General features: G+C 41.7%; 1 protein-coding gene across 1 annotated transcript in view; it reads left to right on the top strand.

Annotated features, from left to right (window-relative positions):
- RFX7 (regulatory factor X7) overlaps positions 1–12,466 on the top strand; it is a 260,897-nt gene that overhangs the window by 136,090 nt on the left and 112,341 nt on the right. Inside the window, exon 2 of the mRNA XM_063926143.1 lies at positions 8,998–9,031. Coding sequence (XP_063782213.1) covers positions 8,998–9,031 — 34 coding nt within the window. The remainder of the gene's footprint in view (positions 1–8,997; positions 9,032–12,466) is intronic.

The raw sequence follows: 12,466 nt of genomic DNA, 5'->3' as shown, positions 1-12,466 counted from the left end.
AAATTTGCACTCATCAGCCCGGAAGCTGCGCATGGGATGTACTTGGACGTACCAACATGAGAATGATCCAAAACACAAGCCCAAGTCGACCTGTCATTGGCTACAGCAGAATAAAGTGAAGGTTCTGGAGTGGCCATTTCAGTCTTCTGACCTCAATATCATTGAGCCACTCTGGGGAGATCTCAAACGTGCAGTTCATGCAAGACAGCCCAAGAATTTACAGGAACTGGAGGCTTCTTGCCAAGAAGAATGGGCAGCTTTACCATCTGGAAAAATAAAGAGCCTCATCCACAACTACCACAAAAGATTTCAAGCTGTCATTGATGTTAAAGGGGGCAATACACGGTATTAAGAACTGGGGTATGTAAACTTTTGATCAGGGTCATTTGGGCAGTTTCTGCTGTCATTATAATTTTAAAAAGAGTAAACACAGTTGTTTGACAATAAATGGCTTCACCCAACCACTAACCATGAGTGAAAGAAAAGTTTGTGAGTTATTATTCATATTATCTGACAAATGGCCAGAAAATCACAAATTTTGCTAAGGAAATGTAAACTTATGAGCACAACAGTGTATGTATATATAATATATATATATATATATATATATATATATATATATATCCGCAGAGAGTCCCGCACTCACATCAGTATAATGAAATAAAATAGCGGGTGCTACCAGTGACCTTTATGGGGTCACTCAAATACACTGCTTCTACCACAACTGTGGAAGGTGCACTTGCGCCAAAAAACAGTCCATAAGACTTGATTGTAGTTCAAGTCTTATGGACTTGATTGTAGTTCAGTTTCTTTAATGAAGATCAAACTACAATCAAGTATATGTATATATATATATATATATATATATATATATATATATATATATATATATTTCTACAAGTAAAAAACGAAACAGCGATAAGTGGGAGCTCTTAGTGCACCATATCTCTATAGTGCTCATAGTGATATAAGCAACTACCAAGTGCATTACTGAAGGTGCATACACACGGTGCGATGTAACCTTACGATTACACATGTTTTTTGGTTGAGCACGTTTATTGAATAATAACACAATTTTTTACTTGATGTGTATCCAATTTAAACGTTGCACTATCTTTAGCTTAACCTTGCCTTGAATATATTATCTGTGTGCATACCCCTGTTTACCTACGTAAGCAAATTGCTATTAATAAGGGTCACAATACCCTCCAGTAGGTACACTATCTATATATGGGTCACATTGGGGGGAATTCAGATGTTTGAAAAGTCGGTTGGGTGTCTGTTTTTTCCTGTCTATTAGGAAAAAACTGACACCCAACTGACTTTCCAAACAATTGAATATCCCCCCCATTGAGTCAATCTAGATGAATTACTTCCACAGCTATACTCATCTGAACAGACTGTGTTTTATCATAAAGCAAATGGATTTATGTTTGAATAGTCTCATGTTGATGTAGTAACATCCCTAATCCCACTCTAGGGATTACTCTGTCATTTTAATGGACTCTCATTGGTGATTAAAGCGTCAGTTTATACAACTGGCATGCATTCATTTTGTCTAAACCCAAAAGCAGATCCATATATTTCTCTTACGTCCTAGAGGATACTGGGGTCCATTTAGTACCATGGGGTTATAGACAGGTCCACTAGGAGCCACGGGCACTTTAGGACTTTGATAGTGTGGGCTGGCTCCTCCCTCTATGCCCCTCCTACTAGACTTGGTTTAGAAAATGTGCCGGGAGAAGCCGGTCACGCTGAAGGAAGCTCCGGAAGCGTTTTCTGCGTTTATTTTCTATGTTTGTTGATTTCAGGCAGGGCTGGTTGGCACCAGCCTGCCTTCGTGGGACTTGGGGGGGGGGGGGGGGGGGAAACGGCCCAACCTCTTGAAGTGTTAATGGTCCTGTTCTCCGCTGACAGGACACTGACCTCCTGAGGGACCTATTCTCAAGCCTCACCACGACGAGCGTACAGTCCCGCAGCATGCCGCCACCCCTAACAGAGCCAGAAGAATGAAGAGTGGTGAGTACTGAGCCGGCGCCTCGGCCATTATGGCGGCATGAGGGTACGTAGACGCACGGCTTCTAAACGCAGCGAAATGCGTCTCCGGATACAGTACACAACTACAGTACACACCTGCGTCCCCGTACACTGTACACAGTACCCATACTGGCACAACAGCCTTAAAACGATTCTCTCTTTAAGCACCAGATTCCTCAGCCAGTATTAAAAAAAAACTGGAAGACCGCGTGCCATTGAAGGGGCGGGGCTTCACTATGAGAGGATCCAGCAGCTCACCAGCGCCTTTTTCCCTCTGCAGTGGACACAGACGCTGACAGGACAGGGACACGCAGCTCCTCCAGTGTGACTCCAGATTACGTCAGCGGTACTAGGGGGTCATAGCAGGGGAGGAGCGATTATTGGTGTACTAAGTCCCCTATCAGGGTACTTCGTCTGCGACCCAGCTAAGCTTGGCATTAGCGATAAGGGCGCTGTGGGGCTGGCTCCAAACAACTGTGTTTCCCTGAAGGGCTCTTTGTGGGTTAATTGTGCTTAACCTTTTGTGTGTGTGTGTGTGTGTGTGTGTGCTGTCACATTACATTATGTCAGGCAGAGAGTGTGTGTCCTGTACTCCAACAGTGTTCCTCTTCACCAGGGGGCTCAATACTGGGTACTCAGGGTTCACAGGCTAGCGGGGCTGAACCGGAATGGGTTAATTCTCTGAAGGGAATGATCTCAACTCTTTCTACAAAATTGTCCCGCAATGAGAAAGAGGCACAATACTTAAAACAGACTGTGGATGAGTTTATGTACACGGACTCAGTCCCTAAGACAGCATCTCATTCCCCTCCCATTTGTCCGCAAAAGCGATTTCTGGCCCATATCCTGCAGTCTGACTCTGACGCTGACAGGTCAGACATGGAGGAGGGAGAGGTGGTCTCAGAGGGGGGGATGCAGCTATGTCACAGGGAATAGAGGCGCTTATAGAAGCTATCAGAGATGTTCTGCATATTTCTGATAAGGTGTCAGAGGAGTGTGAGGAATCTAATTTTAATGTAAAAAAGAAGTCCTTTTCCCGTGTCAAAGGAATTGAATACCCTGTTTGAAAAACCATGGGTTAATCCTGATAGGAAATTTCAAATCCCTAAAAGGTTACTCTCATCTTTTCCTTTTCCTCCTGAGGATAGTAAAAAATGGGAACATCCACCATTAATGGATGCATCAGTGTCCAGGCTGTCACGGAAAATAGTATTGCCTGTCCCTGGTGCAGCCTCCCTAAAAGACATGGCTGATCGTAACATTGAGACTACACTCAAATCCTTGTACACAGCTGCTGGGGTGGCCCAGAGACCCACTATTGCATGTGCGTGGATTACAAAAGCCATTGCCAAATGATCAGGTAACCCAATTGAGGGGTTAGATTCCTTACCTAGAGGGAAGATTGTTTTACTCCTGAAATATATACAGGACTCTGCTAACTTCATGGCCATAGAGGATATAGGCTTGCTTAATGCAAGCACCACTGCTACAGCAGTGTCAGCATGCAGGGGCTTATGGCTACGCCAGTGGACTGCTGATGCGGACTCCAGGAAGGGCGTAGAACGTCTACCATTCACAGGACAGGCCTTATTTGGAGACGAACTAGACAAATCTCCAAAGCTACTGTGGGTAAGTCTACATATCTTCCTTCCGCAGCTTGTCACATCTGGACAAGTTTGTGCCAGGATCCCTGGGCAATAAATCTTATTTCCCAGGGCCACAGACTGGCGTTCCAGTAGTTCCCACCTCACAGATTCTTCAAATCAGGCAGTTTCACAAGAGGCAAGTATATCTTTACAGGACGCTATTAAAAAATTGGTACTGACTCAGGTCATTGTCCCAGTTCCACCTCATCAGCAAAACAAGGGGTATTATTCCAATTTGTTTGTAGTACCGAAACCGGACGGTTCGGTAAGGCCAATTCTGAACCTCAAGTCGTTGAACCCGTACTTACGAGTGTTCAAATTCAAGATGGTAGTTTCTGAGAGCGGTGATCTCAGGTCTGGAGGACGGGGAAGTCCTAGTGTCTCTGGATATCAAGGATGAGTACCTTCACATTCCGATCTGGCAGCATCATCAGGCTTATCTACGTTTTGCATTGCAGGACTGTCACTGCCAGTTCCAGGCCCTGCCATTTGGTCTATCCACGGCACAGAGGGTGTTTACCAAGGTGATGGCAGAGATGATGTTTATAATCCGCAAACAGGGAGTGAACATAATTCCGTACCTGGACGATCTACTGACCGGGATCACGGGTGGATTCTGAAGCTTTCAAAATCTCACCTAGAGCCTACACTGCGGCTTCCATTCCTGGGAATGATACTGGACACTGAGTCGCAGAAGGTGTTCCTTCCATTGGAAAAGGCATTAGTAATCCAGTCAATGGTTTGGGAAGTCCTGATGCCCACGTGGATATCTGTGCATCTATGCATTGCCTTCTGGGGAAAAAGGTGGCGAGGCGCTTCAATATGGAAGTTTTCACGCAAGACCCTTCCAGCTCGATCTGTTGGACAAATGGTCAGGATCGCATCTTCACATGCACCAGAGGATCCGTCTGTCACCAAGAGCCACCCTTCTGTGTTGGCTACAGACTTCTCACCTCGTCGAGGGTCGGTGGTTCAGAATTCAAAATTGGATTCTGTTAACCACAGACACAAGCCTCAGAAATTGGGGAGCAGTCACTCAGGGGGTGTAGTTTCAAGGAAGATGGTCCGGTCAAGAAGTCATCCTTCCAATCATTCTGGAACTCAGGGCCATACACAACGCCCTTCTGCAGGCCTCACATCTTCAAGATCGGGCCATTCAGGTCCTGTCGGACAATGTGACAGCAGTAACGTACATAAACCGACAGGTTGAAACGAAAAGCAGAGAGCAGCAATGTCAGAGGTGTCAAGAATTCTCCTCTGGGCAGAGAGAAACGTTGTGGCGTTGTCAGCGGTCTTCATTCCGGGAGTAGACAACTGGGAAGCAGACTTCCTCAGCAGACACAACCTGCACCCGGAGGAGTGGGGCCTTAACCCGGAGGTGTTCAGGTGCTTGACAAGTCTATCGAGATATCCACAGATCGACATGATGGCCTCTCGTCTCAACAAGAAGCTCAAGCTGTATTGTTCCAGGTCGAGAGACCCATAGGCGGTGGCGGTAGATGCCCTGACGACTCCATCGGCCTATCAGATGGTGTACGTGTTTCCTCCACTTTCTCTGATCCCAAGAATTCTAAAGAGAATAAAAAGGGAAAAGGTTCAAGCAATTCTAATTGCTCCGGACTGGCCAAGGTGGGCCTGGTATGTGGACCTTCTGGAGATGCTCCTCGAAGATCCGTGGGCTCTTCCTCTTCGCGAGGATCTTCTGCAATAGGGCCCGTTTGTCTATAAGGACTTACTGTGGCTCCGTTTGACGGCATGGAAGTTGAACGGCTGATTCTAGCCAGGAGAGGGATCCCTAACAAGATTATCACGACTATGATCCAAGCCAGGAAAGTGGTAACGTCTAAGCATTACCATCGTATTTGGAAGAAATACGTCTGTTGGTGTGAGAGCAGAAAATTTTCTGCGATGGAATTCCATCTGGGACGTTTCCTGCTTTTCCTACAAGCAGGAGTGGATGTGGGCCTACGTGTAGGCTCCATAAAAGTCCAGATTTCTGCCGTGTCCATTTTCTTTCAGAAACAATTGGCTTCTCTACCTGAGGTTCAGATGTTCTTGAAAGGTGTTCTGCACATCCAACCTCCGGCACCTTGGGATCTCGATGTGGTGCGGCATTCTTATCGGACTGGTTTGAGCCGTTACAGGAGGTGGACGTAAAATATCTTGCGTGGAAGACCGTCACACTGTTGGCTTTGGCTTCAGCAAGACGTGTGTCAGAGCTGGGGGCTTTGTCTCACAAAAGTCCCTATTTAATTTTCCATGTAGACAGAGCTGTACTCAGAACTCGTCAGCAATTTCTTCTGAAGGTGGTGTCTGCATTTCACATCAACCAGCCTCTTGTGGTTCCGGTTGTCACCGACACCTCTGCTACTTCAAAGTCTTTGGCTGTTGGGAGGGCTTTGAAGGTATATGTGAAAAGAACAGTGCTTCACAGAAAGACGGACTCGCTGTTTGTTCTTTATGATCCCAAAAAGATTGGGTGTCCTGCTTCAAAGCAGACTATTGTACGCTGGATCAAACTTACTATCCAGCATGCTTATTCCACGGCAAGTTTGCCATGTCCAAAATCTGTACAGGACACTCTACTAGGTCGGTGGGTTCTTCCTGGGCGGCTTCCCGGGGCGTCTCAGCTTTACAGCTCTGCCGAGCTACTACTTAGTCAGGTTCGAACACGTTTGCTAAGTTCTACAAGTTCGATACCTTGGCCTCTGAGGACCTTCAGTTTGGTCGATCATTTCTGCAGGAACCTCAGCACTCTCCCACCCGGTTTGGGAGCTTTGGTACATCCCCATGATACTAATGTAGACCCCAGTATCCTCTAGGACATAAGAGAAAATGGGATTTTAGTTACCTACCGGTAAATCCTTTTCTCGTAGTCCGTAGAGGATACTGGGTGCCCGCCCAGTGCTTCGTATTCCTGCACTGTTACTTGTTTAAGTAATGTTGGTTCAGCCGTTGATGTTCCTGTTTCAAGTTTGGTTAGCTTGGCTTTCCTCTTGTGTGTGCTTGTTCGGAATCTCACCACTATCCTTATCGATCCTTCACTCAAAGTATGTCCGTCTCCTCGGGCACAGTTTCCTGGACTGAGTCTAGTAGGAGGGGCATAGAGGGAGGAGCCAGCCCACACTACCAAATTCTTAAAGTGCCCATGGTTCCTAGTGGACCGTTTATACCCCATGGTACTAAATGGACCCCAGTATCCTCAATGGACTACAAGAAAAGGATTTACCGGTAGGTAATTAAAATCCAATTTTTTTGCTCCATCTTTAATCTCCCTTTATTATGAGATCATCTCACGATACTCTCACCTTAACTTTGTATTCTGTGAACGCTCATCAGTGATCCTGGAGATACCAATATCAATATCAAAGACCTACTACACCACACTGCATGTGCCCAATCTCGTCTGATTTTGGAAGCCATATAGTGTAGGACCAGGTCAATACCTGGTGGGAGACCACCTGGGAATACCTGGTGTTGTAGGTCTGGGCCAATCGTTTTTCTACTGCCTAATATTGACAGCAGATTCACATCTTTTCTAAATTCATTCTTTTTCTTAACCTCACATGAGTTTGGGAGAGACGCAGTTGGCTTGGACACAGTCACCTTAGATTTGTCTGCTCACACAGTATCGCATGTGTACATGAAATGATACATCTACTATAAAGCGCTGATTATAGTCCTTAATGGGATTTATATAGAAATATCTCTCTTACTGTTTTGGGTTCTCACCTTACCCACTAATAGGAGTACAGGTGTGTAAATACATACTAGCAAGTATTTAGAGTAGACAACACTATAAAGGCTCTATGTCAGAAACGATCAAAGAAGAGAGACTATATTTTACCATGATCTATTAAAAGTATGTTTTAATATCTTCATCAAAACAATTTAGTTGAAAAATTGAAATAAGGCGCCAAAAATAAGTTTTCTGTCTTCTCTTTCCTCTTGTATCCACAGTGCAGTAGTCCGCATTATACATCATATAAATACAGTGGAACCTAACATATACCTCAACATTGAACGTTATAGAATAATTATGTTTGAAGACAAAATTTGACAAATTGAGTAATCTGATATTATATAGGTATAATAGAAGTATTTTAGATTGTAGTGCCAGGCTAAGCTGCCTCTGCTGTATGTACGAGGTCAGGTATGGCAGGAGGAGAAGATAAGAGTGCATAGCAGTGTCCTTATTTCTGTGTCACATCTAATATATTATAATATTGCAGTGCATTTTTTTTTCCGAGACTGAATAAATAAACACAAATAAATAACAGAATAGGTAGATATGTGATTAGCTCTTAAGAGTTGGAGATCTATGAATTGGCCACATCTAGTCAGAATCATCCTTAGGCTATTTTTGCAGTAAAAGGAGGTCAGCAAGTCTGAAGAAAACCAGTCATATACCCAAGGCATTGTGAACAGCCAGATTGTCTTCTTTCCTGTAGGTGCGCCACAACCTCTCCAAATGCTTTTTAGTGTACATTGATTAGTTTATTTTGTAATACACAAAACACACACAAGCACAGACATACAGTCCCGCTCATCCTGTTGTTTATTGCAATTAGAATAGAGGTAACCAGGGGGGACAAGCTGCTAGATGTCTTAATAATATGCTAATCGAATGTCTCACACAGGAAGGTTTTGGGCAGCTTTACTTCATTCCAGACAGCTGTAGCACGTACTGCTACCATACGCCATTACTCATAATGTGAAAACACATATACAAATACAGTTATTGCTTTTAAAGCAATACTGTTTAAGAGTTAAAAACTCACGTTGTTATGTTTCTAATGGTTGTAGAAACAGAGAATCGTTGACATTTGTAGATTGTTTAAATAGAAAAAAATATTACCAATTTACAATAATATAAAGTTAAATGTAATACAGTTTCGAATTATTAACTAGCATATGGATTTAGCATTGAAACTGGATTTGTGTGAATAAGTCCTCCTAATACAAAATAGATCTAATTTGTGCTGGGATCAAAGGCTGTGAGTTTATATAGCCGCAATAGCTTGATTGATGTCTCCAATGTATATTTATATTAAGTTAAAAATGTCAGACTTTACGTAAATACTCCACTTACTGTCCATATAATGACTAGCTGCCAAATACTATTAATTTTACAGTGTGGGTTTGTACATTTCACCATGCATGTGGGTGCCAGAGAATTCTTCCAATGTGGTGGTTCTTGTAATCCACGATTTGTGGTGACACAACTGATATGGTGGCTTCATGTTTAATTTGCTGTTTTTAATTCTTCTTTATGGCACTAATTCACTTATTTCTTTTTTTCTTATTTCTCTAGTAAATCCATACAGTCAAAAGCGGACTGCATTTTGGTGAGTAAAATGTGTTTTTAAGATAGCGATTATTTATGTGACTATTCTTTATCTGAATTTCAAACGCTTAATAAGAAAATTATTTGTATATATAGAATAAACTCAACTTCCGGAAAAAAGTCACAACCAGTTAACGGTTTATGCAATTTTGGTAGGAAATTCTGTTTAAATACTCTTCATACATAAACATGAAGTGTGGTATTTGGTCAGTGGTGTAATAATAATAATAATAATAATAATAATAATTTTATTTATATAGCGCTCTTTCTCCAATAGGACCCAAGGCGCTTAACAGATACATAGCATAATATTGTACAGAAAATAATGAAGTACATTTTCATAAAATACAGAAGCATGAAGATACTAAAAGGGGCATTATGGAAATGCTTGAGTAAACAGAAAAGTCTTTTTGAAGGATTCTATAGTTGGGGCCTCTCGCACTGTGCGGGGAAGTGAGTTCCATAGAGTCGGAGCCGCATGACTAAAAGCTCACACAGCAGTTCTGTCACTGAGGAGTACTCCAGGGTCTGCTGCTATTTAATATTTTTTATTGGTGACATTGCAGATGGTATCGAAGGGAAAGTATGCCTTTTTGCAGATTCCTCAAAAGTATGCAACATGGTAAACACCCCGGTAGGAGCAAAACAAATGATTGATGATCTAGGTAGACTGGAGGAATGATCAAGAGTGTGGCAACAAAATTTTAATGCCAAAAAATGGAAACTCATACACTTGGGTCTCAAAAACCCAGAAACTAAATATAGTATTAATGACACTAATGGAAACTACCGAGGAGGAAATGGATGTAGGAGTCACTTCCAGGTCACTTAACAGCAGGTAAGCAATGAGGAAGGCAAGTCAGATACTTGGTTGCATAGGGTAAGGAATCTATAGCAGAAAGATAGAAGTAATAATGCCGCTGTATAGGCCACTGGTACGGTCTTGTCTACAGTACTGTGTTCAGTTCTGGAGGCCACACCTTAAGGAGGATATTAATACATTAGGGAGTGTGCAAAGAAGGGCAACTAAAATGGTGAGTGGCCTATGTCACAGTACTTGCATGGAAAGACTAAAAGATCTTAGTATGTATAGTTTGGGGCAATGAAGGGAAAGTTGGGACATGGTTGAAACTTTAACAAGGTACAGGAGGGAAACAGTCTTCAAAAGAAGAGTAATATTTGAGGAAAAATTACTTCACAGAAAGGTTATTTGATAAGTGAAACTGCCTCTCATCAAAGGTGGCACAGGTTAATACAGTAGAGCAATTTAAACATGCGTGGGATAGATATAAGGGTATCTGAACTAAGGCTCAAGTAGCTTTTGACATTGATATTTCCCCATCTATGGCCCTACAATGAGAGTTTTGAAACCCTGTCTCCTAATATTAAATTAACATTACTTGCATTACCTGTTTCCATGTACTACGTGGTTTCATTTCTTGGGGTGTTATGCATTGGGTTCAACTAACAGTAGAATTCCATAGGATTGATGCCATCTTAGAATGTAAGCTCTCACGAGCAGGGCCCTCTTCCCTCATGTGCTTATCCTTTCTTACTTTAATAATCTTCAACTGCACCAATTCCATCAGTCTTCTGCCACCTGATACTTATTCCAGTGTCATCTGCTGATGTAACTATGTTTATTTACCCTGTACTTGTCCTATACTGTCATCAACTGTAAGTTGCTGTTTTCCTGTTTGATTATTTGTTTATGTACTCTGTAATTGGGCGCTGCGGAACCCTTGTGGCGCCATATAAATAAAGGATAATAATAATAATAATAATAATCTCCTGCTAATGCATTCTAATGACAATACATTTGTATACCTAAAATATATTTATCAGTATTAATGTATAGTTAATAAAAGTGATACAGATTTACAGTGTACTCAAAGATATTTATAGGCCTAGTGTATATAACCTAAGTATTGTTATATTTGTGAGTTGATATCTGGGTTTTTTTTTTTTGTTTTTGCTTTTAAATATTTTTATTAGTTCATAAAATACATTTATAGAGCATTACATTGGATAGGAAACGCATTGAGTAGTGCATGGAAAAACCAAAACAGAAGCTCAAATTTGGCACAAGACATTGTGTACAGCAATACAATATCAAAACCACGTAAGATATTACCAAAAATTAAATTACAGAAAATACATTACAAAGCATCAATACCATAATAATAATTTATTTATAAACAGTTTCTTATATAGCGCAGCAAAATACGTTGCGCTTTACAATTGGAATAATAGAATAGAACCTAACTGGTGCTACTGCATTGAAGATGATGCAGAAATGTATAATCCTCAGGACTGTTCTTCTTAACAATTGGAACTCCTAGGTATTACCCAAATAAGGGAAAGAGGAGATAACGTGCATATAGTGAAGTACCGTTTAATACATAAAACATTGGAACAACATTATTCAATGTAGTACATAAAAACTACACACAACAGATAGTGCCAAACAGCTGGCCAATAGCAATTACGGGATCAAATGTGAACTGTGTAACTACAGTTCAAACAGCGCACACATCAGTGAAAGTCCCAGGTGCTCCACTGGGACGGGCTGAGTTCTAAATTTCAGGTAACATCCCGTAACGGCTGTTGGTTGTTACTGCTGGGGTCCAACATGTTTCCTGGGGTCTTTTTCAAGGTCCAAAATATATATCTGTATCTAGAAAATCAATACCATAATATCCCTCATAGAATAGGGAATGGAGGGAGGAATGGGATTAAGGGGGAGGGTCGGGGGCACTGAAAACAACAAACATCGTTAGAGTGCACAAAGAAGGGTATTGCAGACAAATATGGGAGCAACCATTTATTTGTTAAGTTTCTTATATAGCGCAGCAAATTCCATTGCACTTTACAGAACATAAAGACTGAGCAGTTAAAATGCCCCTATAATTAACACATCAGGCTAATATAAGATGTGTATCAATACCAAACATCTGAGGAATTAGGACAAATTTTTATATAAATACCAAGAAATAGTCTCAAAACCCTACAGAATTTTAGTTTGTGTGGAGGAGTCAGGTGAATCAATATAAACACCCCATTTTTTTTATAAAAGGAAAGGGCTCCAGTCTCAATAGCTGAAAAATAGCTGGTCTGTCATAATAAAAGTTTTAAGGAAAAGAGACTTTAACAGTTTCCTGAAAAGGAGTGGAGGAAGTCCAGTTGCAAAATAGAAGGTTTTTTATTTAGCTATCGTCACATAATCGTTTTGTCATCTAGAGTCCCATTCGGGGAACTTAGCACATAAGAGTGCCAATGGGTCCGTATGAAGTCATAAGTGAAATACAGAGTTAAGAAAATTCACAACTTTACCCCAAAACGTACCTATCTTAAGTTTACATTTAAGACAGTCACCTGACCCCCTCCTGCACCATGTGCCCCCTGCAAGCTTTGGAAATGTAAACTCCATTAATGG

Source organism: Pseudophryne corroboree, chromosome 6 (assembly GCF_028390025.1).
Source record: "Pseudophryne corroboree isolate aPseCor3 chromosome 6, aPseCor3.hap2, whole genome shotgun sequence".
NCBI classification, from domain to species: domain Eukaryota; kingdom Metazoa; phylum Chordata; class Amphibia; order Anura; family Myobatrachidae; genus Pseudophryne; species Pseudophryne corroboree.
Note: the sequence above shows the minus strand (reverse complement) of the source record. Positions and strands in the feature narration are given on the sequence as shown.